The sequence below is a fragment of the Spermophilus citellus genome (genome assembly GCF_964194105.1).
Source record: "Spermophilus citellus genome assembly, chromosome: 18".
In the NCBI taxonomy this organism is placed as follows: domain Eukaryota; kingdom Metazoa; phylum Chordata; class Mammalia; order Rodentia; family Sciuridae; genus Spermophilus; species Spermophilus citellus.
The window spans coordinates 19,870,226-19,898,107 of NC_138200.1; the positions used below are offsets into that span (position 1 = coordinate 19,870,226).

The 27,882-nt window shown below is 42.3% G+C and overlaps 1 protein-coding gene across 1 annotated transcript; it reads left to right on the forward strand.

Annotated features, from left to right (window-relative positions):
- Positions 1-666: 666 nt before the first annotated feature.
- SLC7A9 (solute carrier family 7 member 9) lies at positions 667-27,543 on the forward strand (the record flags this gene model as incomplete). The annotated part of the gene is made up of 12 exons (XM_081273519.1): positions 667-753; positions 2,411-2,558; positions 2,837-3,079; positions 3,548-3,673; positions 3,904-4,003; positions 4,779-4,823; positions 5,755-5,878; positions 6,698-6,801; positions 15,900-15,996; positions 16,891-17,040; positions 25,460-25,634; positions 27,479-27,543. 12 exons carry the CDS (start codon positions 667-669, stop codon positions 27,541-27,543), a joined length of 1,464 nt encoding a protein of 487 aa, XP_081129645.1.
- Positions 27,544-27,882: the final 339 nt, after the last annotated feature.

The window sequence follows — 27,882 nt, forward strand, 5'->3', positions numbered from 1 at the left end:
GGAGAAAGGTAAGGCCAGAGGGGTAAGGCTCCCTGCTCTCTTGAAGGAGGCCTGGACAGAGAATTTACTTAGGAGAAAGGTATGACCATCTCTTAATTCTTAGTGTCCCTCAGCAATTTTTTTTTTTTTTATCATTCCACTGAAGCTGTGGATCTGTTAGCATGAGATGTCTTAAACTTGAGAAGGAAGAGTGGGACAGACATCCTGGCCTTGGCCTTGATTCCACTGAGTATATTCCAGTGAGTTTTAAGCTATTTCTTTCTACTTTTGAAAACTGGAGCTGGAGCATGGAGCTGGAGTGAGTTTCAAGTGTGTAGTGACTGAGGAACAGGAGACAGTGATGTGACTTGGGAGCCAGGAGGCCGGGGGCAAAACAAGTACCTGAGGTATGGGAAAGATCCAGAAAGCTCTGTTTCCCACCACCTGAGCAATATCAATGACTGATTTTTATTCCTGGGACTGAGCAAACTGTCCCTAAGGGACTGGCCACCGTTCTCTCCCGAGACACAAGCAAGTAATTTGCTTTGGGAGTCAGATCCCACCACGCAGATGCACTAGTCCAGATGAGCCCTGGCTGAGCTTCCCTTTGCATCTTGTCTGCTTTTGCTGAATCAAGATTCGGCCCATGCCCTCCTTGCAGCCTCCTGGGACTAGCAGGAGGAAAAGATGGGGGAGACAAGCCTGAGAAAACGGGGAGAGGATGAGAAGTCGATCCAGAGCAATGAACCCAAGACCACAAGCCTCCAGAAAGAGGTAAGGAAGGGTGTGTGGGGGACGGCGGGGTGGGGGGGTTAGGGGAGGTTGTCAGGTCTGAATGAGGGACAGGCAGCAGGGACCAAAGTCCCCACTGATCCCTAGTAAGGAACCAAAAGATTTCTGCTCTGCAAAGTACATCTTAAAACGAACAGTTCTCTGGACTTACCTCGTGCTGGCGAGTGAAATCAGCATACTCTTCTAAAAATTTATACAGGAAGTTCAAGAACACGCTTCCATGCATTGGGCAAGCATGTAGAGGTTCCAGTATTTGCTTAAACCGATGGCCTTTACAGGGGCGGTCAGAGAAGCTCTCCTGATGGTTGAGTTTGCTGTATCCCATCTTTGCCCAATATCGGATCCTCCTAGTTTGAGCATCTGTAGTGGTGACAACTGTATCTTGGAGGAATCTAGTGAGGCAGGAGCCAGGAACTCAGCAGCAACAACTCTCCCTCTCTGCCAGCCTCAGGCCTGATTCCAGTGATGTCCTTCCAGAACCCTGTGGCCCTTCAGCCACATAGCACAGCTAAACAAACCCCAGGCATGTCCTAAACCCATTTGGACACTATAGGTTGAATGGCTTGAATGGCTGACCTGATCCAAACCAGAACCCTGCAAGAGAAAGGGTCTGGGATGGGGATGGGGCAAATGTTGGTGAGCCAAACCACCAGCCAGGAACAGAGCCAGAGGAGGAGGAAGAGAAGTGCTCAGGAAGCTGAAGTCCCTGCTTGTGTGTGTCAAGGGTGCTGGGCAGCCAGCCTCAATGGGATCCTCCTCACCCTCTGGGATCTAACCCTGATCTAACCTACACATTGTTCACTCCCTGCTCTGGAAATCATGCCTGGGCAGCTTCAAAGGGCTGATGTTATGAGTTATTGAGTCAAAAAAATGTTTTTCCCCTTTGAAAAAGCACACCCCCATTAGCATATAATTCACATAGAGTGAAGGATGCAGCTCTTTAGAGCTCAGTTTGAAAAGTTTTGATAAATGCATCACCTTGAAAGCTCCCTCTTGCTCCTTTCAAGAAAGGACCTCCCCACTCCCACCCCAACCCTGAGTTTCTATTACTGTGGATTCATTTGTCCTGTTCTCGAACTTCATGGGGAGGTAGTCGTGCAGTATGTACCTGAGTTGGATGTTGTTCTTAGAAAGCCCACACCCTCCCCTACACAATGGCACCACAGGAAGTTTCTCAGTCCCCCAGTGTTTCTGTCCCCGGGAGGTCTCTGTTGCTGATGTGGCTCCTCTGGCCAGGACTCCAAGTGCTGACCACAGTCTGCTTGGTGGAGAAATCCTTTCTATTCTGCCCAGCTAAATGACATGTCCCAGGGGCCTTGGTGCTGACCTGTTTGCCAAGTGAATCTTTCTGGGGAGCTGGTTGGCAGTATGCAACCTGAGCCAGGTCTGCCCCACCTGTTAATCCTGGGCAGGAGTAAAATGGGGGTGGTATGGTATCCCCAACTCAGGGGGCTGTCATGAGGATCCATCTTTTCAATACAAGCAAAGCCCCCAAACTGTCCTGCTGTTAGCACAGGTGGACCTGCCTGGATGTGCCATCTAGCTGCGCTGGCCATAAATGGGTGTTGAGGACTTGCCTCTGGTTCCTGCCACCTCTGGGGTGGCAGCATTGACTCTTCTTCCTTCCTGCATGTCCCAGGTGGGCCTGGTCAGTGGCATCTGTATCATCGTGGGCACCATCATCGGTTCTGGGATCTTCATTTCCCCCAAGTCTGTGCTCAGCAACACGGAAACCGTGGGGCCCTGTCTCATCATATGGGCAGCCTGTGGGATCCTTGCAACACTGGGTAACAAAGACCTGCTCCCCGTGGACCCCTTCCTGTCAAATGTGGGGACACACACAGCACTGCTGTCCTTGCTGTTGCTGGGTTCACTTTGGATGCGCATGTGGCAAATAAGGGTACACTGGGCTACAAATAAATGTCCTCAGTCCAAACTCCAGGCTGGCTGTCATGAGAGGACACGGTGGTCCCTTGGGAGCCCAGACCCCTGAGGGAGGGAGGCTCCTTGGGACTAGGGTAACACTCACCAGGGGACCGGGTGGCCCATCTTGTCTGTGTTCCAGGTGCACTGTGCTTTGCAGAGCTTGGCACAATGATCACCAAGTCAGGGGGCGAGTACCCCTACCTGATGGAGGCCTTTGGCCCCATTCCTGCCTACCTCTTCTCCTGGACCAGCCTGATGGTCATGAAGCCTTCATCCTTTGCCATCATCTGCCTCAGCTTCTCTGAGTACGTGTGTGCGCCCTTCTACTCGGGCTGCACGCCTCCTGAGACAGTCGTTAAATGCCTGGCTGCAGCTGCTATCAGTGAGTATCCAACCCTGGAGTCCCAGTTAGGGGTCAGGGAAAGCCTGGCACAGTTGGTGGTCAGGGAGTCTGGCCCCAGCTCCTCCACACCCAGAAAGAGGCCCGCTGGGCCTAGAGGCTCTGGGGAGAAGCAGGGCAGGCTGGGCCATTCCTGCTGGTGCCGAGAAACCCCTAGGCCTGCCAGGGGCTGCTGAGGGTCATCCGTGTCCCTGGCTCAGGCCTGGCTGCTTCTCCATCATCCTCTGGGGCAGCCCAGCTGGATGACAAAGCTCACCATCAAGTGCATTTTCAAGATCTTTCAACTCAGGTGCTTGACTCTGCCCCCTCCCTGTGTTTAGGACATAAATGTGGTGGACGGGGGGGGGGGGGGGGGGGGGGGGGGGAGGGTGGAAGTGGGAGTAGAGAGACTTCCCAGGGCCTGTGGAAAACCACAAGCACTTAATGTCGCCCCGCTCTGACCATTCCCAGTGCTCATCACGATAGTGAATGCACTGAGTGTGCGGCTCGGCAGCTACGTGCAGAACTTCTTCACGGCAGCCAAACTGGTGATCGTGGCCATCATCATCATCAGTGGACTCGTTCTCCTGGCCCAAGGTGAGCGGCAGCAAGGCAGAAGGGTGGGCACCGCCCAGCACACACCTGCTTTCCTTCGGGAACAGTCCTGCGCATGGCAGGACTGCCCCAAAGAAGCTGTAGGCGGCCGGCCCCTCAGTCTGTTTTATAACCTGAGGTCACAAGTCACGCCCTTCTTTCTCATGGAGAGGAGTGCAAAGTCGAGACATGGTCAGCTGACACCCACTGTCCACTGTTTGGATTAATTACAGGAAACACAAAGAATTTTGAAAATTCTTTTGAGGGCACGAAAGTTTCTGTGGGAACCGTCAGTCTCGCGTTTTACAATGGACTCTGGGCCTATGACGGCTGGTAAGGCCCCCTCTGATTTCAACTTTATGGAAAACAAAGGCCTCTGCTTTCTGGGGTTGGGTGGAACTCTAAAATTCACCTTCAATTTGCCTTTTGTATAGTGCCCCACCCCTGACCTTTCTATTGCCCTCAGACCCCAGGGACACCAAGTCAGCCCCATTCCCTGTCCTGTCCTGGACATGGCACCTCGGATGGGCAGGTAGTAGTGAGCCCCAGGCAGAATCTTCAGCAAGCAAACAAAAAGGAGGCCCCAGAAAGACAACCCCTGGGCCTAGAGGCTCTGGTGAGAAGCAGGGCAGGCTTCAGCTGGGGCTGCCCTGTGCTTGACAAGGCCAAGTGTATTCAACAATTTAAACCTTGAAAAACAGTAGTTTTAGTCGATGTGACCATGCTTGTGTGACTTAAGGAAGCAGTGTGGCCATCCACGTGCAGGGCTGTCACTCCTGTGAGTTTCATCTCCCGTTCAGTCTCTCATTGTTTTCAAAGTATCCTGGAGACTCCCCACTCCTGAACATTCTTGAAAATCCATGTGATTCCCGTCTGACCAACGGACAGACAGATGTGTAGGTCTTGGAAGGGTCCTGGGCCACGTGGCCACCAGGGCTTCCCAGAAAAAGACCACCCCAGTGTTCTGGAGCAAAGCTCCCTGTGGTGGAGAATTTTAAATGAGGCTGACATTTATTACTGCGTGTTTCACGATCTTAGCCAAGAAAGTCAGGTCACAAGTTACAGGTCACCCTTGTTTACGTTTTTTTTTTTTTTTTTTCTTCTCCAGGAATCAACTCAATTATATCACAGAAGAGCTTAAAGACCCTTTCAGGTAAGGAAGCAGAACACGATGTGTGTGAAAGCAAATTTCTCCTCCCAGGCAAAAAGTGGAGCTGCTTCCTCCTGCTATTCCACCACCTACTTCCAGATTTTGCTCTTTTTGCAGTACTGGGGGAGGAACCCAGGCCTTATGCTGGGCAAGCACTCGACCCCTCAGCTGGGAGCTGACCCTACCAGCCCAGAAGGTTTCCTGTCAGCTCGTTATACACCCAGTAGAGTCTGGCTTTGTTTGGGGCAGTGGCATGGTTGCTAAGGGGAGGGAAGAACTTGAACCCCCTTTATCTCTGGCTCATTTTATTTTATTTTATTTTTTAAATTTCCCTGGAGGTTGTTTTTGAGCGATCATTCTTCCTTATTCACTTTTTTTTTTTTAAAGAGAGAGTGAAAGAGGAGAGAGAGAGAGAGAGAGAGAGAATTTTTTAATATTTATTTTTTTTTTAGTTCTCGGCGGACACAACATCTTTGTTGGTATGTGGTGCTGAGGATCGAACCCGGGCCGCACGCATGCCAGGCGAGCGTGCTACCGCTTGAGCCACATCCCCAGCCCCCTTATTCACTTTTTTAAATATTTATTTTTTTAGTTTTAGGTGGACGCAATATCTGTATTTTACATTTATGTGGTGCTGAGGATCGAACCCAGTGCCTCGTGCATGCCAGAACTGAGCCAGAACCCCAGCCCCTCATTTTATTTTAAATAATTTAATTCTATTGCCCTGGAGTGTGAGAGGGAAAATTCTCTTTTGAAAATGCCTCATCCCTGCTGGGGCTCTGCTGTGCCACACGTCCCTGGCAGGGGTGGGCTCAGAAAGGGCATCTGGGACCTTATCCCAGATGAAGCAGGTGGAGGGCAGCCAGCAGGGAAGGGCTGGACAAAGATGACAATCTCACATGACCCTGTGTTCCTATGTCACTGTCTCTCCCAGAAACTTGCCCCGGGCCATTGTCATTGGGATCCCTCTGGTGACAGTGTGCTACATCCTCATGAACATTGCCTACTTCACTGTGATGACCCCAACAGAACTCCTGCAGTCCCAGGCCGTGGCCGTGGTGAGTGCTGATGGGAAGGGGCTGTGGTTTGTGAGGAGGAGGGAAAAGTCATTTAGGAGCCTGGACAGATCAGGGACTATCCGCTGGCCAAAGGGAGAGGCCTGGGGTTAGGGAGGCCATCAGCAGGTGGTGGGTTCTTCCTCTCAATCCATCCCCCACCCACCCCACCCCTGCCAGTCTTCCCAGGCAAGGGGCAGCCTGTGGCTGAGCAGAGGGCTGGATTGAGCCAGATTGGGGGTTTTGACAAACAAGAGGAAGCCCAGGGAGAATGCTAGGAGTTGAAAGAGGTAATTGTAATTGGAAGTCCAGCTGAGCAAGGTGGGAAGGCTGGATGAGAAGGAACCGAACCAGAGATAGCGGATACTGGGCCGGGGGGTCCATGGCTGGAGGCCAGGTGGTATTGGTGGGCCACAGGAAATGAGTCAGAAACAGACAAGGAGGTGATGGGGTTCAGAGTATGGAGGAGATGCAGTTTTGTCTAACAATGAGGTCACCCATGACCAGGAGAATGGGTGGCGGAGGAGGGCAGAGAGCAAGGTCATTTTGAGTGAAGGGTCAAGGGAGCAAGCAGCTGAATAGAGGGGTGACTAGGACTGATGCCAGGGAGTGGTTGGTAGGAGACTTCTGCCACCGCCCCAAATCCTGAGATACCCCGAAGAGGTTTTCCACCTCCCCGCTCCAGCAGAGTCGGTCCCGGAGGCTGTGCCCAACGAGGAGAGTGGGGACCTGGGTCTTCTAGGAGGGCGAGTAGCTCTTTTGGGTCAGCAGCTCCTAGAGGCCATGGAAGACCCTCAGGATTCATTTTGCTTCCCCTGCCAGACGTTTGGTGACCGCGTCCTCTATCCTGCCTCATGGGTCGTTCCACTTTTTGTGGCGTTCTCGACCATCGGTGCTGCCAATGGGACCTGTTTTACAGCGGGCAGGTAGGGGACCCCGGCACCCTCTCCCGGGCTGGAGCCCTAGGTGCTTGGGGCTCTGCCAGGTTGAACCCCTCGTGGCTTAGGCAGGACTCAGAAGGCCGCAGAGGGAGGGGCTTGGTCCACACAGCATGCTGGCCACCTGCCCGTGGAGACCACGTGGCTGACCTCAATCCTGGCGCTGTCACATCAGTTTATCCCAAATGAGGGGAAAATCCTGCCAACTTCAGCACGAGGCAGAAGGAAGTGATAGTGGATGAATGAGGCTTGGTTTTCCACCTGGTCCTTTCTATGTTGCATTTTTTCACTATTTTACTTTAGTATACACACAAATTTGACCAGGAATTATCAAACTTCCCCTTAAGCAGATATTAATCATTGGGGCTTGCAGGCCTTATAAGTCTCCATCGCAACTCCTCAGCTCTGTCTTTGCAACATCAAAGTAAGAAGCTCTGGTGAGGTCCCAGAAAACTAGGTAGAAACAGGTGGGGTTCGCCCACCCACTCGGCCCAGCTTTACCAGCTGTGCCCATTCTCCTTCACGAGGCAGCATAATGCAACAGATGCTCCACTCGCTTGCTTCCATTAAATCTGCTGTTGAGAACATTCTGGGACATGTCTGTGCCCAGGGTCCAGAGTCCAAAAGGATATATTTCTGAATGAAATCGCCACATGTGGACCACAGAATCATTCTTTGAACCTATCAACATACATGTGGTGCTAGTCCTCCAACTTTGTTCTTTAACAAAAGCGTTTCAGGCTGGGGAGACAGATCAGAGGTAGAGCTCTTGCCTAGCATGCATGAGGCCCAGGGTTCCAACCCCAGCAGGGCAAAAAAGAAAAAGACTAATCTAAATTCTTTGCATTTCTACATACAATTTACTTTTTTTTTTTTAAATAGTACTGGGGTTTCAACCCAGGGACACTTAAATACTGAGCCACATTTCCAACCCTTTTTTATATTTTTCATTTTGAGACAGGATCTGGCTAAGTTGCTTAGGGCCTCCCTAAGTTGCTGAAGCTGACTTTGAACTTGCAATCCCCCTGCCTCAGCTCCCTGAGTTGCTGGGATTACAGGTGTGTGTCACTGCACCCAGCTTCTTTTATTTCTGACAACAATGGTATATATTTCTGAGATACAATGTGATACATTTATAAATTGTGGAATGAGCAAATTAGGTTGGTGAACACATACATCACCTCACATACTTATCATTTCTTTGTGATGAGAACATTTAAAATCCATTCTTAGCAATTTTGAAGTATGTTTTATTATTATTTTGCAGTTCTAGAGCGTGAACCCAGGGCCTCACACATGCTAGGCAAACGCTCAACTACCGAGTACACCCCAGCCCAACGTGTACTTGATAATTAACTATAGTTACCTTGCTGTGCCATGACTTATTCCTCCTGATACTGTACCTATTGACCCACATTTTCCTTTTCCCTGTCCATCCACCACATCCCCAGCCTCTGGTAACCACCATTCTACTTTCTCCTCTATGAGTTCAAGTTTCTAGAATCCACAAGAACATGAGATCATGTAATATTTGCCTTTCTGTGCTTGGCTTCTTTCACTTAGCATAATGATTTCTAAAGCCATCCACGTTGTTGTAAATGATAGAATTATGTTTTTCTTAAAGGTTGACTAGTATTCCATTGTGTATTTATAGAACATTATTTTTTTCCATTTATCTGTTGATGGCTGCTTAGGCTGTGTCCATATTTTGGCTATTGTGAATAACGCTACAGTGTATATTTCTCTCCTGACACACTGATTTTAGTCCTTTTAGTACATACCCAGAAATGGGATTGCTAGGTGGTATGGTAACTCTGTTTGGTTTGTTGAGGAACCTCTCTGCTGTCTCTCAACAAGGCTGTATAAATGTACATCCCCACCAACAGTGTATAGGGTTCCTTTTTCTCTTCATCTTTGCTAACACTTGTCTTTTTTCTTTTTTGCAAATAGCCGTTCTATCAGGAGGGAGATGATGTCTTCGTTGTAGTTTTGGTTTGCATTTCTCTGATTAGTGATGTTGAACGTTTTTTCGTGTATCTGCTGTTTGGGGCCTTTGCCTGTTTTTAACAGGACTGTCTTGTTACAGAGTGAGTTCCTGTTATGTTGTAGAGATAAGCCCCTTAACTGATATATGATTTGCACATATTTCTCCAGCCAGAAGGTCGTCTCTTCAAGCCCCGTGCCCTTCACCATGCAGTTTTTCGCTTTGATGTAACCCAACTTGTCTAGTTGCTTCTACCGCATGTGCTTTTGGGGTCATGGGCAAGAGACCACTGCTGAGACCAATGCCCGTAGCTTTTCTGTTATTTTCTTCTAGTAATTTTACAGTTTTGTGTCTTTAATCCATTTGACTTGATTCTTGTATAAAGGGTGACAGAAGGGTCCAATTTTGATTTCTCTGCATGTAGACAGCCAGTTTTCCTATTTCTATATGAACATTAGAATCAGCTTGTCAGTTTATACCCAAAAAACTCTTGAGGATTTTGATCTGGACTGTGTTGGCTTCTTTCACTTAGCATAATGATTTCTAAGGCCATCCCTGTTGTTGTAAATTACAGAATTTGAATTTGGGCAAGTCTGCCATCTTGGAAGTGTCGATTCTTCTATGTCCTAGGCATAGATTGTCTGTTTTAATAATTTTTTTTCAAAAATGTTTTGAGTAGTAAGAACTAATATATAGTTCTTACACATCTTTTGGTCACATTTATTCCAAAGTATTTCATATTTTTTTGCAATTATAAATGTCATTTAAAAAATTTTAAAAGTTGCTCCCAATAGTTTCTAATATATACATTTTTAAGAGCTCATCATGTTGTTGTGCCTGAATTTTTTTTTTTTAAGGCTGAATAGTTATTGACCTGTTAAAACTTCACCCTTTTAATTGTACAACTCAGCTATTTTTCTTAGTTGTACATGACAGTAGAATATATTTCGGCAAATTATACCTAGAATATAACTTACTCTATTTGGGATTCCACTCTTGTGGCTGTACACATTGCAGAGTTACCCTGATAGTGTACTCAAATACAAGGCTAGGAAAGTTATGTCCAACGAACTTTACTGTCTTTCCCATTCCCTTCCCTTCGTTTCCCTTTGTCTAGCCCAAGGGATTTTTATTATTCCCCTCCTCAACCTCCCTTGTTTTGGGTTAACATCCAGAAATCAGAGAGAACATTCAGCCTTTGGCTTGGAGGGATTGGCTTATTTCGCTGAGTATGATAATTCTCTAGTTTCATCCATTTACCAGCAAATGCCATTATTTCATTTGTCTTTATGGCTGAGTAATATTCCATTGTGTGTATATCACATTTTCTTAATCCATTCATCCCTTGAGGAATACCTAGATTGTTTCCATAGCTTGGCTATTGTGCAACTCAGCTATTTTGGTCAACCTGTAAGCTGTTCTAATTCTAGAACACTCCCATCACCGCCAAAATTTCCTTCATGCTTAATTACAGTTACTCTTTACTTCAACCTCCATCCCTAAACAGATATGCTGTCTCTGTAACCTTGCTTTTTCTAGACAGTTCATCTAAATGCTACCATTTGCAGCTGACTTCTTTTAGGAACAAAATGTTTCTGAGGTTCATTCATGTTGTAGTGTGTATCAGTTCATTCCTTTTAATTGTTGAATACTATTCTATTATATGGATTCACCAACTGATGAACATTTGAACTAACTAGTTTTGACTGTTATGCAGTGCTGCTGTGTGTTTTTTTTTTAATTTTTAGTTGTAGATGGACTCAATATCTTTTTATTTTTAATTTTTTTATTAGTTATTGATGAACCTTTATTCATTTATTTGTTTATATGTTGTGCTGAGAATCGAACCCAGTGCCTCACACATGCTAGGTAAGTGCTCTGCAACTTAGCCACAACAACAGCACTGTATGTGTTTTTGTATGAAGAAATATTTTTATTTCTCTCTGATAAGCTACTAGGAATATAGCTTGGTCATATATTAACTTTATGATTAACTTTAGTTCTGGTTAAAATGTAGATGTTTATTTAAAGCCGTGGAGCTGCCAGGTGCAGTTGAATTAAATTTTCACTATATAATGTTGTGTTTGAGATGGAAAAATAAAGCCACTTTTGTTTTGAAGGCACTGACATGGTAGGCTTGGGTGTAGCTCAGTGACAGAGCGCTTGCTTAGCATATACAGGCCTGGGGTTCAATCTCCAGAAAAATAAACCAACCAATCACCCAGCCAGTATGGTACATTAATATTTAATAAGACTTGGTTTATTTTCTTAGTAGTTTACAAAATTATGCTTAACCATTTATATTATGCTTATTAGAATATTTAATTACAAAGCAAGTATAAGAAAATAAAACACAAGATGTATTTTACCCTTGTATAATATTTCTTCATAAATTATGACTTTTGAAGAAACTGCCAAACTTTTTTCTATGTCGTTGTTTCATTTAAATTTGTACAAGCCATGCATGAGGGTTCCCTTTCCCCACAGCCTTCACCAACACCTGTTCTTACTCCCCACCCCCACCCCCACCCCCAGCACTGGGGATAGGGCCTAGAGCCTTGTACACACTAGGGAAGTGCTCTGCCATGGACTGCACCCACACTCCAGCCTTTTTTTTTTTTCCTGCAGTACTGTGATTCCAACTCAGGATCTCACACGTGCTAGGCAAGTGCTCTACCACTGAGCTACAACCCCAATTCCCCACACCCCCCATTTTTTTTGAGCATCCAAAGAGTAGGATTTATTCAAGTGAGAAGAGACAGAACTCTCGCAAGGCAAGAGGGGACCTAATAGGGGTTGCTCCCATCCTTTTTTATTTTTTGAGACAGTGTCACTAAGTTGCTGAGGCTGGCCTTGAACTTAGTCTTCTAGGTACCTGAGATTACAGGTCTGTGCCACTCTGCTCTGCATAAATGGGTATGTTTACATTCATGGATTCAACCAACCATAGATCAAATACATTCAGAAAAAAAAATGAGTCTATACCGAGCATACACAGACTTTTGTCATTATTCCACAGACATATGGTACAGCACCTATTTACACAGCATTTACGCTGTGTTAAGGCATTACAGAGACGACTCACAGCAGATGAGAGGATTATACAGACGATGTGCAAACAATATAATTGGTGTAAGACACCTGAGCATCTGGGCATTTGGTATCTGCAGGAGTCCTGGAACCAATCCCCCAAGGATCCAGAGGGATGACCATATATAGTTTTTTTTTGGGGGGGGGAATGGGAAATGGGGTCTAGGCTGGCCTTGAACTCCTGGGCTGAAGAGATCCTCCCATCTTCACCTCCCAAGTAGTGGGGCTACAGGTGTGTGCCACCCACCTGGTTGTATATAATTTTTATGGAAAAAATCTAAGTATTTCCCACAATGGCTTTTTTTTAGTCAACTTTTTAGCTGCTAAGATCAAAAGACCTGAGAAGAACAATTTTAAGAGAAAAAGTTTATGTGGGGGCTCACTGTCTCACAGTTCTCAGTCTATAGATGGCTGACTCTATTCCTTGGGGCTCAAGGTGTGGCAGAGGAAAAGAGCTCAGGGCACCAGGAGCAGCTCAGCTCACAAAACATATACCCCAAGGGCAGGCCCCCAATGACCGACCTCCTCCAGCCACACCCTGCCTGCCTACAGTCACCACTCATCAATTCCTACTGGGGATTAACACACTGAATGGGTTAAGGCTCTCAGAACCCAATCATTTACCTCTAAACTCTCTCACATTGTCTCACACATGAGCTTTTGGGGGACACCTGTATCTAAACCATAACAGGCTTGAATTTTTATCTCCTTCTGCCTTCCAAGATTGTTTAAAGTGCTTGTCTGGGTTTCCCCCTAGCACTCTACTCTAGCTCTTTGATCAGTGTGGAAGGTAGTTCGAGGTGAGGCCGATCTTACTTTCTTTTTCAAACATTTATCTGTCATCCCAATATTACTTATTGCTTCTCTCCCTCATTGGTTACAATTGCCTCTATTATCATTCCCATGTGTTCCTGGTTCACGAAGTCTGATAGGTCCTTTTTTGTGCTATTGTTGTATTTATGAGAACATCTTATAGCTTTGCAATGTAGAATCTGGTAGGTCTAGGACCACATCAGACTTCTCCTCGCCTGGTCAGCACTCCAGGGGCACTCATGCTTTCTGTCCGGTGCACTGTGATTGTGCGGCTTGGTATATTCATTTGTGGAGAACTGAACATTTTAAAATGAATGTGAATGAGTCAATGTGCAGCACTGTCTGCTCTCCTTTCCTGTCAACTCCTTCCTGCTTCCATTGCCTTTTTCCTGGGAATCAACCAGGAAAAAAAACAGGCTGGCATCATCTCACAGTTCAAGTGTCTGTTTCTAAACGGATGGGTCTTTTTGGTCTTTGTATTCCTGACAACTAATTCCACAGCCTCCTAGTCTCAGTTTGTAGTCTATGCTCTCAGTTCTTCAAAAGTTTTAGAGCTTGTTTTGTGGCTCACTGAAAAGTCTGTTAGCTGGGTGCAGTGGCTCAGGAGGGTGAGGCCGGAGGATCTCGAGTTCAAAGCCAGCTTCAGCAAATTAATGAGACCTGTTTCAAAATAAAATACAAAAAAGGACTGTGGATGTGGCTCAGTGAGTGGTTAAGTTCAATCCCTGATACCAAAAAAAAAAAAAAAAAAAAAAAAAAGTGTGTTTGCTATGGTCTTGAAACTAGCATTTCTAAAACTGTCTCTAGATTTTTATATCAAGTCTGCAACTTGTACTGTTCTAGCTGCCCACTTTAACAGAGGCTTTGCCACGATTTCCCTGTTTCAGGGGCATCTGGTTTTTATGTCATCCTTCTTACTACTTCTTGGTAGACTGTCTCCCTGCCCCCACGCCCCCACCCCGGAAGAAACTATCAGTTTAAAGCCTTCAACTCTATTTTGTCTGCTATTGCTACATCAGCTATCCTGAGGCTATTTTTGGTAATGTCCCATCTTTTCTATCACCAACCTTTCAGTGTCATTGGGCTTTTTGAACAAATCCAACCAGAGTCTCTAGCAACGGAATGTGTTTACAATTCAAATGATTGCTGATGCAACTGAATGAATTTCTAACATATTGCTCCCTGTCTTCTTATCTATCACAACTCAATGATTATTTTAAAGCTATCAAATTTCTTTAGTCCCATTTTTCTTCTGATGTGACAGTTATACTAGTCTTCTAATGATCACCCCAAAATAGAACCTGAGTGTCTAGAACAGTAGCAGTATGCCAGTTCTTTTTCCTCTCTTACCAGGGCTCGCTCTTCATATTGTCTAGTACATCAGCTGTATCTTATTAGCCCACACTTCCAAAAAATGTTTGTCAATACAAAAAGAAAAAAGAAAAACTAGCCCAATATTTATCTATACACCAACATATTTTCCTTAACATTGCTTCTTAAAATTGACTGCCTCTAAGTTGTTTGTTTTTCCCTAGACTCTAAGTTTCCAATGAGGACTGGAGAGGAAATGTCTGCTTATCTAAGACTGCATTTATTCATCACGTCTTGAATGCTAGTTTAGCTACAGAGAATTCAAATGTGAAAATCTGTTTCCTTCATCATTTTGAAAATATTCTCACCATGTACACCATTCTGTAGTTAGTCTCTTAAATTCAGGAGCTCTACAGACTTTGATCTCTTTCCACTATAACACATCTGGGTAGGTATGCTTTGTCTTGTGTGAGACTGGGTTCAGTTGGGGACTCAGTGTTTGTGTGTACCACAGATTGAACCCAGGGTGCTCTACCAGTGAGCCACATCCCCAACCCTTTTTATTTGTTTTTATTGGTTCTTTTTAGTTATACATGACAGTAGAATTCATTCTGATATAATTGCCCAAGCATGGCCAATTTTTGAGACAGGGTCTCACTAAGTTGCTCAGGCTGGACTTGAACTTACAATTCACAGGCTCTCAAGTAGCTGGGATTTCAGGCATGTACCTCTGTGCCTAGCTATGTTTCAATTTTATAAAAATTCTTTGCTTTTTGAATGTGCCTTTTCTCACTCAAGTGTCTGAGCTTTTTGGTGTCTTCTTCTCACTTTTTCATCTATACTTTCTTCTCTCTGTGCTTTGTGTGTACATCTAACTTACAACTTATTTTTTCACTGTATCTAATTGAATTGTTAATTATGATAACTCTCTTTAACAATTCTGTTCAGCTTTCCCCCATTTCCTTTTTTAGTCTTTTAGGTTACTGAACCATCAGTTCTGGGGAGAACTGAGTGCACTTTGTGCCTGCTAATTCACCCTTAATTTTTTTTTTGTACTAGGGATTGAACCCAGGAAAACTCAACCACTGAGTCACATCCCCAACCCCTTTTATATTTTATTTAGAGCCAGGATCTTGCTGAGTTGCTTCGGGCTTCACTAAGTTAGTGAGGCTGTTTTCTTTGAACTCGTGATCCTCCTGCCTCAGCCTCCCACGGTGCTGGGATTACAGGCATCCACCAACATGCCGGGCTAATTCACCCTTAATTTTTTTTTTTTTTTTTTTTTGTACTAGGGTTGAATCCAGAGGCACTCAACCACTGAGCCACATCCCCAACCCTTTTTATATTTTATTTAGAGCCAGGGTCTTGCTGAGTTGCTTAGGGCTTCACTAAGTTAGTGAGGCTGGCTTTGAACTTGTGATCCTCCTGCCTCAGCCTCCCACGGTGCTGGGATTACAGGCATCCACCACCATGCCAGGCTAATTCACCCTTAATTTGCTCGACTTTTTAGAATATAGGACTTCCAGTGGCTTGACTTTTGCAAGCACAAGGCACTTCTGTGTTTGCCTCTGTCTAGTGCCCAGGCACTGGGGTTCACTGGCCCTGGACTAGTTTTTACACGTTTGTTGCATAACTTTCGGGACTCAGAGTAGGCACCTCCTCTTAAAAGGGCCTCCCCAACTATCCCCGCCTTGGTGACTCCACTGTCCCAGGATGCAGTCCTCACAGGCATATTTGGCTACCTTAATTACTCCTCCCAAACTCAATACCCTCCAGAGAACAGACTTGCATCTGAAGATGCCAGTTACCACTCAGTTCCCTTCTCTCTGGTCTCATTAGTGAAACTCAGGACACTTGCTTAGTGACTGCCATATGCTTGTTCTTTCAGGCTCATATACGTTGCAGGCCGGGAAGGCCACATGCTTAAAGTGCTCTCCTACATCAGTGTCAGGCGCCTCACTCCTGCCCCCGCTATCATCTTTTACGTAAGTATGAATCCTGCCAGGACACCAGCTCCCCTAAAGGGAGAAGGGCCCTCAATTCAGGTGGTGAAGTCAACCTGCTAAACTCCATGGTTTTTAAATGATCCATTCCCTTAGTACTTGACATAAAACACACACACACACTGAAGACAATTTAATTTACCAACTTCTCCCTTTTCTGAATTTATCTGTGAAAGACACTGAACCTTCCAAGCTTGTACCTTCCCTACTTCTTACATGCATGTGCATTTGTCTGTTCTGGGTCCCTGGTAACAAGCTTGATAAAAGCCCAGACGCTTACAGGGTTTAACAGATAATCTCTCACTATGTTCTACTAGTGAGAAAGTTTCTTGGAAGTTATGAGGTCGTTGGCATCTTCCAGTTAGAGTTTCTTGTGTTGTGCAACTATTCTGGACACCCAGAAACTACTCATATCCCTGGTTCAGGGACAGACCACTCTCCCCAGCTCCAGAGAACCCTCTTCTTCACCACCATGCTCAATCAGAAGATGGGAAACAGGCCCAGATACAGGGCCAGAGCCAGGCAACTGATGCCATCAAGATCAGACCTGAGTTTCATAGTCCAGGAGGCTCTGGCTCATGAAGAAAACTCTCTGGTAATTGAGTTCATGATTATGAAGCCAGAACAATGCACACATATAATTTATCTGGTTTGTCCCTATCTTAAAATCACCTCTTCGAAGACTCAAAAATTGTTCAGTTCTTCCTGTCAGGCTTCAAAGAGAACAGCTATGGTAGCCATAGTCAAGGTTACCTGGGAAAGTTCTTTCATGTTATAAATTTTATGCATAGGACAAACTGTTTCTTCAGTCTTTTGTGAAATGATAAGAGTAATGTTTTTATGTACTAATGACCTAAGAATTCATTCTTCTTTTAGGGTATTATAGCGACAATTTATATCATCCCTGGCGATATAAACTCCTTAGTCAATTATTTCAGTTTTGCTGCATGGCTGTTTTATGGGCTGACGGTTTTAGGACTCATTGTGATGAGGTTCACAAAAAAAGACCTGGAAAGGCCTATCAAGGTAAGTTTAATGCATGAATGTCATAAGCATTCTTAAAATTAATTAGAGGCAACTATTGCAAATGCTAGAGCAATCTTTCTCTTTCCAACCTGACTCTACTCTGTTTTTAAGTATTATATTTTAGAGGGGAGTTCACTCCTTACTTCATTTCATATGATAATTTATGATTCAATTAGCCACTTGTATCATACCTGTTATTAATAACTGTGACCAATCTCTCTAACCATAGCAACAAGTCAGTTCTAATAGTCCCAGTGTCTCTCATGCATACACTTAAAATTTTTTTTTTTTTGGTACCAGGGATTGAACTCAGGGGCACTTGACCACTAGGCCACATCCCCAGCCCTGTTTGTATTTTTATTTAGAGACAGTTGCTTAGTGCCTTGCTTTTGCTGAGGCTGGCTTTGAACTTGTGATCCTCCTGCCTCAACCTCCCAAGCCGCTGGAATTAAAAGTGTGCACCACCGAACCTGGCCTCTTGCATACACTTTTCATATAATGATAGGGATTTCTGGACTCTGGTCCGGGGTCTGTTCTTGTCCACCTTTATAATATGCTTTTCCATCCTCTCAATAGCTGGTGTGCCTATAAACCATGAGAGGAAGTAGAGTTTACTTTGTTTTGCTATTCAATTTTTATGGTAACAGATATAACCTGCCTGGAGCCTGGCAGCTCCACCTCATTCAGCTCACCTAGGCTGTGACATCAGGGTGGCAAGATAGATTTTTAATCTGCACAAAACCCTTCATAAAAATAGTCAGAGCCACTGGAATAGCAGAGGGAAAGCCCTGTAGCCAACATCTTCAACATAAATGAGGAAATGAAGCGTTTCCACTGACCTCACCCTGGATGCAAGCACTATGAGCCCCACCCAGAGGGCTCATAGGTGGGATTCCCAGTAGGAAGATTCAAGAACCAACAGTGGAGGTTAGAGAGCAGAGCTGTAATGTCCTCAGCCTGCCAGGATCCTAGCAGCTCCCCACAAAACCTTCCTTCCAGAAGGACAGAAGCACCCCCTGAACCACTGAAGATGACCGGAACAGCTGCTAGGAATAGAATCCACACCGAGCATGGAAGAACCTCAGGTCCCAGGAGGCGCGTCTGGGATACACGCCTTCCACCTGGCTGAGGCTGCATACACAGCCCATGTTGTGTCAGGCTTCAAAACAATTTCAGAAAGCGAAATAATTTCAGAAATAAAGAGCAAGCAAGAAGGAACATGAGGGCAAAGGATCATGCCAGCAAACAGAGGACCTGAAGAAGAAAATGAAAAATTCCAAACAGAAAGAAAGAGGATTTGAGAGAAAATAAGGAGACAGAAACAAGGAAGTTCTGATACATGTATAATTGGAATCCCTGAAGAAAAGAATGAAATTAACCAGAATTCTAAAAACTAATTTCAAAACTATTTCCTGTGGTGGAAAGGTTGGTTGAAGGGCAGGTGCAACCATTCAACCAATGTATTAAAAGGATACAACATGATTAGGAAGTATAAACTAGAATAGGAAACAAAAATATATTCTGATATAATTATGGAGCTTTAAAAAATGCTTTGGGCATCCATTCTCCCTTTTTTGTCCCCACTGCCATCCCTAATTTACTTATAAAGGAAAAATAATAATACCAACATTAACACTTGGTGCCAGAAGACTCTGGAGCAGTATATTTAAGATTCTTATGGGACACGGTAGCTCAGGCCTGTAATACCAGCAACTCAGGAGGTTGAGGCAGGAGGATCACAAGTTCAAGACCAGCCTCAGCAACTTAGCAAGGCCCATAATAACCTAGTAAGACCCTGTCTCAAAATTAAAAAAAAAAAAAAAGGCAGGGACGGGGGACACTGGGGATGTAACTCAGTGGTAAAGCACCTCTGTTTCAAACCACAGTAACCCCCCCAAAATCCAAGATTTCATATCCAGCCAAAATGACCTTGAAGAATATAATTGCCAGTATAAAATGACTCAAGGAATGTATTATTACATGAGCCCTCCTGAGGAATCACCCAGAGAATGAACTTCTGTAACCAGAAAGTCATTGGCATAAGGTAAATGTATTTAACTATAGAACTGAGGCTAGAGGATGAAAGGTAAAGGTGAAAGAACAGTATATCAATATTATGCAACAAAAATGAAAATGTAGAAAATAACGTGAAGTATATACCAATTAAGAAAAGCATGCCAGGGCTGGGGTTGTGGCTGAGTGGCAGAGTAGCTTGCCTCACATATGTGAGGACTGCGTTTGAGTCTTATCACCGCATATAAATAAATAGCATCAACAACTAAAAAAAAATTTAAAAAAGAAAGAAAAGTATGCCAGGTAAGCTGCCAATTAAGGATATCATTTTAAATTAGAGGCTGAGGGAAAGAAAATAATTCCTAGCTAATGTAACTATTGCCCATTCTAGATAATACCCCAAAGAGATACAAACACACTAATAACAGGCAACTTGAAAACACCTCCTTTGGGGGCTGGGGATGTGGCTCAAGTGGTATCGCGCTCGCCTGGTATGCGTGCGGCCCGGGTTCGATCCTCAGCACCACATACCAACTAAGATGTTGTGTCCGCCGAGAACTAAAAAATAAATATTAAAAATTCAAAAATAAAATAAAATAAAATAAAATGTACTTTCTAGAAAAAAAAAAAAACACCTCCTTTGGTCCAAGACAGATCCAGACACATCACTAGTAAAAGTGATTGAAGACTTAAAAACAACAACAAGGTAAGGTAGATCTTACAGACTGATATTTAACTCTGAAACCCAACAACAGCAAACACACCTTTTCAAATTCACATATAGGACAGGTCTGAATACTGACAATCTTTAGAAAAACATAAAGAAAACCTTGATGGTAAAAAAAAAAAATCATGCAAACTATATTCTTCATCTATAATGCAACACAACAAAAAATAGGACAAATGACACTTTTGAGTCCAAGAGGAAATAGGAAATAATGAAAATGAGATAATCTATAGACACAACTTGGAGCCTTGAGAACATTTCCTTGCCTTAAGTATTTATATCAATAAAAGTAAAAGAAATGAAAACCAGGCAACTCAAAAAACAAGAGAAAGAGAGTAGAAGGCATTAATAAATATGAAAAGAACTTGAAGTGTTAAAAAGAGAAAAACAAATGAGTGACTAAGCACACTGGCTTTCTGAAAGTTTTCATTTTTTTTTCAATTCTCTAGTACAAATTAATACTGGGATTATCTGAATTTTAGAATTTCCCTGTGATTCTAATTCTGTTGAGATCAGTTTTAGTAAACCATACGTTCCTAGAAAATTGTCCATTTCATTTGGTGTTCAAATTAATTTGTATAGAATTGTCCAAAGTAGTTCTCAGCATATTTAAGAAAAATAACTTCCTGCGTTCTGGAGACTGTTTTCCCATTTTCATTTCTTACTTGAGTTTTGTATTTTCTCCCCATTTAAGGTTTTTTATTTATTTTAAGTACATTTTTAAAGAGTATTTTTATATGTATATTTATTTTATTTATTTTTATATGGTGCTGAGGATTGAACCCAGGGCCTTATACATGCGAGGCAAGTGCTCTACCGCTGAGCCACAGTCCCAGCCCCCATTTAAGATTTTTTTAAAAATTGGTTTTCAATTTTTTATATACTATAACATTGATATTAAGCCTTACAAAGACAGTTCAAACTAGGAAAAATTACTGTACAATCTCACTTATGAATAATGATATAAAATCTTTATAGTAACTAGCAGAATCCAGCTACATTAAAAATATATTATGAGTAAGTCCATAATCAAAATGATCAAAATCTATTAGTTAAAGCTGAATTCATGGATGGCTATGATTCATCACACCAGAATATCCATGAGAGAAATCCCTATGATCACCAGAGATGCAAAAAATAAAATCTAACACACATTAATGATAAAAACACAAACAGGAATTTGACCTTAATAATATGTACTCTCCATTTCATATGTGTATGCATGTGCGCATGCACACGTACAAAAGGCAAAAAGCTATTTATTTGACATGGTAACACTAGAGAGATTCTTGCTAAAGTTAAGAACAAGAATGACTTCTTTTTCTACCATCATTAACATTGTTTTAAAGATATTAGCAGGGTGATCAGAAGAAAACAATTTGCATTTTAAGAACTAGAAAAGTCTTTGAAAAGAATCTATAACTGTCCTTTTAAAGATAATATAATTGGGGGCTGAGGCTGTGGCTCAGTGGTAGAGTGCTTGCCTAGCATATTTGAGACACTGGGTTCAATTCTCAGCACCACATATAAGTAAATGAATAAAATAAAGGTCCATACATCTAAAAAATTTTTAAAAAGTAAATAAAGACAATATAATTGTATCTCTGGAAGACTTGAAAGATCAAAGAAAAAACTAAAAGAAAATTTAGTTTGTAAGATATAAAGTTAACACACTAGGGGCTGAGGATGCAGTTCACTGGTAAAGCACTTGCCTAGCACATGAGGCCCTAGGTTCAATCCCAGCATTGCCCCCCCGCCCCAAAAAAGGAACAAAATAAAATAAGCACGATGAAATCAATAGCTTTTATGCAAATTAGAGCCAATGTAAAGATTTTAGCCAATTTTAGGAAATACCTCCTCCTCTCAAACAGAACCACAAAACACAAAACCACTCATTGACTTTGCAGGACGTTAGACCTGTAGATGGAAAACTGCATAATATTCCTGAAAGACTTCAAAGGAAATTTGGACAAATGGAAATTCATACATGTTCTTGGACAGGAAAATTCAGTATCATAAAGATGTCAGTGTTCCCTAAATTAATTCAGACATTTAAATATAGCTGCAAAAGATAAAAATAAAGATAAATAAACAAATAAGTACAATTGCAATAGAAATGTCATGTATTTTTTTTTTCTGGAGATATATAAGTTAATTCCTAAGTTCATACTGAAGGACAAATAAGCAAGAATTATAGGAAAACACTGAAACAAGAGAATGCTATTAAATATTTAAATATTATGGTGCTGTTGCATGAAAACAAATTTCTTTATAAATTTATAAATGTTTAAAACTTTCCCATGACTCAAAATCCAGATAATAAGGGGTGAAATGATAAATAGAACTCTAATAAAGTAAAAATTCATGTCTTTAAAAAAGAAACATGTACATAAGGAAATATTTGCAAATAATTTTACACCCCCACACACACTCTTACACACACACACACACACACACACACACACACACACAGCTAATATCATTAACATACAGAGTTCCTAAAGACAGAGATGAAAAATATCAGCATATGAAAGAAAAATGGACAAAAGATACAAAAAAGAACAGTTCAAAGAGAAAAAAATGCAATGACAAAAATATAAACAAAGAAAAAAAAATCCCAACAAAGTTCAACTTGGCTTCTAATAAGAGAATGCATGCCAAAATTGAATGAGATACCATTTATTGCCTAATAGATGGGCAGAAATCCCAAAGTCTGACTCCATTGGAGGAAGCATGCGGAACAGCCCTCTCATACATTGCTAGCAGAATACAAATGGCATAGCTACCATGGAGGGAAATCTGGCAATCTCTAGCAAAATAATATGACCCAGCCATCTCGTTTTGAAATGATCTATCCCCAAATGAAACTGGCAGAAATATGAAATACAAAGTTATTTATCATAGCATTGTTAACAGTAAAAGGTTCAACACAACCCAAATGTCCATGACTAGAAGACCAGTTGAATGAACTATGGAATAGCCACAAAGTAGAGTAGTAGTATGCAACAGTAAAAGATGAATGATTACAAAACTTATGTATTTACTAGGGCATTACCCCTGCAATATACTGAAAGAAAAATGCAAGCTCCAAAACTGTCTATTATGCAAGTTGCTATCTTTTATGTAAGAGCAGTGGAAGATGAACATGCATATGTATGTTTGTGCATATGTTTATTCTCAAGAAGAAACAATGGAAGAATAAAGTGATATCAAGAAAAGTTAAAAAAATAGTAATATTAATAAACAAAAATGGATGGGGCTGGGGTTGTGGCTCAGTGGTAGAGTGCTCACCTAGTATACATGAGGCACTGGGTTTGATCCTCACACCACATAAATATAAAATAAAGATATTGTGTCCACCTAAAACTAAAAAATAAATATAAAAAAAATGGAATCTAAAAAGGAAAAAATGAATCCCTAAAAATTAAAAACAAGTGAAGATAAACCTTACTCTATAACAAGTAGGTGACATAACCAAATAGAGAAAATAATTACTAGAATTGCTATTAAAATATTAAATAATTACTAGAATTGTACAAACTACAATTTAACATAACTAAACAGCTGATGAAGTCCTTCACTGTAGATAATTAAGATAATAAAGGGAATAAATCTTCCTTTGGGCTATGTTTCTGGTTAAAAAAGAACTTCAAAAAAAAAATCCCTTTTTATTTTTAATACCGGGGATTGAACCCAGGGGCACTCAACCACTGAGCCACATTCCCAGCCTTTTTTTATATTTTATTTAGAGACAGGGTCTTGCTAAGATGCTAAGGCTGGCTTTGAACTTGAGATCATCCTGCTTCAGCTTCCCTAGTCACTGGGATTATAGGCATGTGCCAATGTGCTGGGTTTACAAAGAAAAATTCTTAAGCTTCTTAGCTCTACTTATAATATAATACTGGTATACTTATTTTAAAGTGCCTAACAGTTACATTATAAGATAAAGCAAATGATTGAGTTAAAGTCATAAGAAGCAAGATTTCAGAAACATAAGGAAAAAAATAGGTCTAAATTAAAGGAAGGAAAAATCTCCCATGAAATCTTACATTTAAACTAAAAGAATCTGTATAAATTCATGAAAAATTTTCCCTTCTTGAAAAAGCACCTTTATCTCTGTACTTGTAAAAGAACAATGAGTATTCCAACCACCCAGATTACAGTCTTCTTTTTTTTTTTTTAAAGAGAGAGAGAGAGAGAGAATTTTTAATATTTATTTTTTAGTTCTCGGCGGACACAACATCTTTGTTGGTATGTGGTGCTGAGGATCGAACCCGGGCCGCACACATACCAGGCGAGCGCGCTACCGCTTGAGCCACATCCCCAGCCCCGGGATTACAGTCTTCTAATGCCATTTCTCACTGAAAGGATACAGAGTTCCCTGAAGAGATGGATGGATCCAAGTCTGGCACATCCTGTCATGCCAAAAAGTAGGAAAAGCTTCTGAAAAGATTTAGGATCACATGGCCAAGGCCCTAAAGCCAGTTTTAAGAGGCTCCTGATGGCAGTGACAAGGCACTATGAACAGAACGCTGAACAGAACATTGGAAAAAATGATTACATAGGATTGAAACTCACAAATATATTATAACCCAAGAGTTTAAGAGTTTAAGATCATTCTAAAAATTTAGAAGTAAAAAGAGCCAAGCATTTATGCTGCCTTTCCCGTATAAATTGCAATTCAGAATAACCAAGTAGTTGATGAAGTTATTCACTGTAGACATTTAAGTCAAGAAGGAAAGAGAAACATCACCATTTTGCAATCCCTGATGAAATCACCAATTGAGTCAACATGATCAGTGAAAGATAAAACCATTACAGCTTCAGTTTTAGTTTTGCTTTAAAACCATGAAAAATTAGCAAGAAAGTTGCAATGGTGAGGTTGGATTGGTCTCTCTCCTCCACACCTGCTGATGGACCTCAGCACTTCAAAAGTGGGACAGACATTATGGCCTCATGAAGTATCACAAAAGGATGTGCACTGCTCCGACCGTGAAGGGTTCTTCCTTCTACATCAACCACTTCACAGGATACGGGAGAGAGAAGAGCCAGTTAAATGACATTTGGAGGAAGCAATCACACAAAACTGGATTTAAACACTGTACAGGTGAAATCATCTACTTCCCCCAAGGAATCAGTAGCAAGATAAGGAGGGGGGATTATCTAGTTAAAAACAGGAGGCCTTACACTGGGCACAGTGGCACACGGCAGCTCAGGAGAAGTTGAGGCGGGAGGATCATGAGTTCCAAGCCAGCCTCAGTAACTGGGAGGTGCTAAGCAACTCAGTGAGACTGTCTCTAAATAAAATACAAAACGAGGATGGGGAGGTGGCTCAGTGGTTGAGTGCCCCTGAATTCAACCCCTGGTACCCCCATCAAAAAAAACAAACTCCAAAACAAACAAACAAACAAACAACAACAAAAAAAAAAACAGTACGCCTTCACTGACTATAGAGATGCATATTCAACATTTTACAGTTATCTGTATTGTCTGTTCTAGGAACAAGAAGACTGGAGTAGGTGAAAAGACTGGCAAAATTACATAAACATTCTTGAAACTGGAGGAAGGGTTCATAGAGTTCATTCTACTTTTTTTCTATGAAAAAATTGAAAATGAAAATTTTAAAAAGGAAAACAAATGTATGGAGCTTAACCACACGCCTTGCTGTCTTGTTTACAGGTACCCATTTTCATTCCCATCTTGGTGACTCTCATATCTGTGTTTTTGGTTCTGGCCCCAATCATCAGTAGGCCTGCATGGGAGTATCTCTACTGTGTGTTATTTATACTGAGTGGCCTTATATTTTACTTCCTTTTTGTCTACTACAAGTTTGGATGGGCTCAGAAAATCTCAAGTAAGTATAAACAGAAGGGCTACTGTGCCATCAGTAAAGGGCAGAGGGACAATCTCACCTGCCTTCTCACCACCACATTTCCTTATGACAGATTCTCACCTAGATAACAGACTTCACCTCCTCGTTGGAGGATACAGGATGCTTTTCCCTCTACAATGCTCTGGGTCTACCCCTAGTCTCCTTTGTTCCTGTCAAATACTATTAACAAGAAGGAAGGAAACTCGCCATTTTCTTTTCAATTGTAAAATACACTTAAGATAAAATTTATCATTTAAACCACTATTGAATGACTAGTTCCATAGGGTCAAGTATATTCATGTCCTACATCTCATCTTGACAGCACCATTTTCTCCTGCCAGAGCTGTGTGGCCATCACCTAAGAGGCTCAACAGTATCCCCCCAAATACCCCAAAAGTGATGGTAGTTAGGACAGGGAATTGGGACAAGGGCCTGAACCTTCCCATGCTGAGACCATCCGGATTTTGCATCCTGATCCTCATCTATTTTGGACAAGAGTTGTTTAAAAACTTAGCTTATGTTAGCCTCTTCCGGTTCTAAAAAGAAAGCACTGTGCAAAAAAATGCCTCAAAAAAACCCTCTGAACTTACCTATTTTTTAAAAGTCTGTAACTACATTATGTTCACTAGTGTTTTACTTTACCCAGCAGATTCAACTAAGAAACCCCACTTGCCTTCAAAGCCACCTCACCAGGCAGTGAGGTGATCAATGGCCTATTTCTTCTCTATACTGGGAGTCCCTTTCAGACCAGAACTGGGCTCTGCACAATGAATCTAGCAATGTCTGGCATCCAACATTCATTCATTGAGTAACTGTGATTAAAAACCTAACTCTTCCCTGCTGCTGTTCAGCCTGTCAGAACAAGAAAAAAAAATCACCCGAGGCCCTCCTATGGTTTATATTTATACACCTGCATAAATATAATACACACAGTATGAAAGAACAGAAGCAAGTTGGTTGGTAGGGAAGTTGATCTGGGATTCCAGATGCAAGTAACAGGGTGGAGCATGCCTTTCTTCAGTTTGAGCAAGTGAGAGCTTCTCTCTACCTGTTTTCTCAGCTGTGGAATCTGGTACCACCACTTACATGCAAGTGGTGGTAGAACCAGACAGACTATTTCCTGTTGGTTAGCAAAGTGAAAACAAAGCACACATAGCTATTATTTCCACTTTCCTGAAACAGCTCCCTTCACCTCCATTCTCTTCACTCCAGTCTCAACCCTAAGCTGAGAAAGGCTGCAGGCAGGCACATGAGTACAGAAAGGAAAGGAAGTCATTCAGAAAAATAGCCATTTTCTCCATGCTTCTGAAATGAACTTGGATTTGACCACACTGATGGAGAACCTAGCCAGGATGACTGGCAACCTGATGATACAAAATACAAGCTGCTTCTCAGCCGTTTCCTCCCTTAAGTATGCTTAACCAAGTTGCTCCTTCCAAAAACATCTGATAAGACCTTGGGTCAAGGTGGTTTTAAAAAAAAAATTTTATTTTAGACACAATGCAGTCTCAGTGACTTCATATTGGTCAATGCTTGGTATTAAACACATACACAGAATTGAGTCACTCATATTTTTCCTATAGCGTAAATTAGAAGCAAAAAAATATTTAGCAGGTTCCTAATTCCTTAATAGGAAATAATTTCTACAGAACCAATGCAGTTACCAGGAGGGTTCTCATTAACTCTGAACCCCAGGTGTCACCTGAGTGGAGGTCCTAAGAGGTGACCTATCACCACAGAGTAAGAACAGGCTCACTGCTCAGCAGTGATAGGGAGGTCTTTTAGTTATGTGTTGCTAACTGCACTTCTTGTGCTTTCTGTCCCAGAGCCTGTCACCATGTACCTTCAGATGCTGATGGAAGTCGTCCCACCAGAGAAAGAAACTGAGTAACAAGTTCATTGCTTGTAGCCCAGTCAAGACTGTGATGAATTTATTTTTGTAAGCAATATTTGTGGTTATTTCTTCCTGATATTTTTCTTAAGGAAAAAAATATGCCCAGGTGTTTGTATAATATTATTTTTAGATATTCTTCATTCTCTGAATAGAGGTCTTGACAGAAGTGACAGGTATTTGCCAAAGTTAAAAGGAGAGAACATCGCCTAACAGAAAGATGATGACTGGGAAAGGGCTGTATAAAGACCATCACCAGGAGGGGCTGGGGAAGCCTAGTAGTAGAGCACTTGCCTACCATATGCAAGGCGTTGGATTCCATCCCCAGCACTGCAAGAT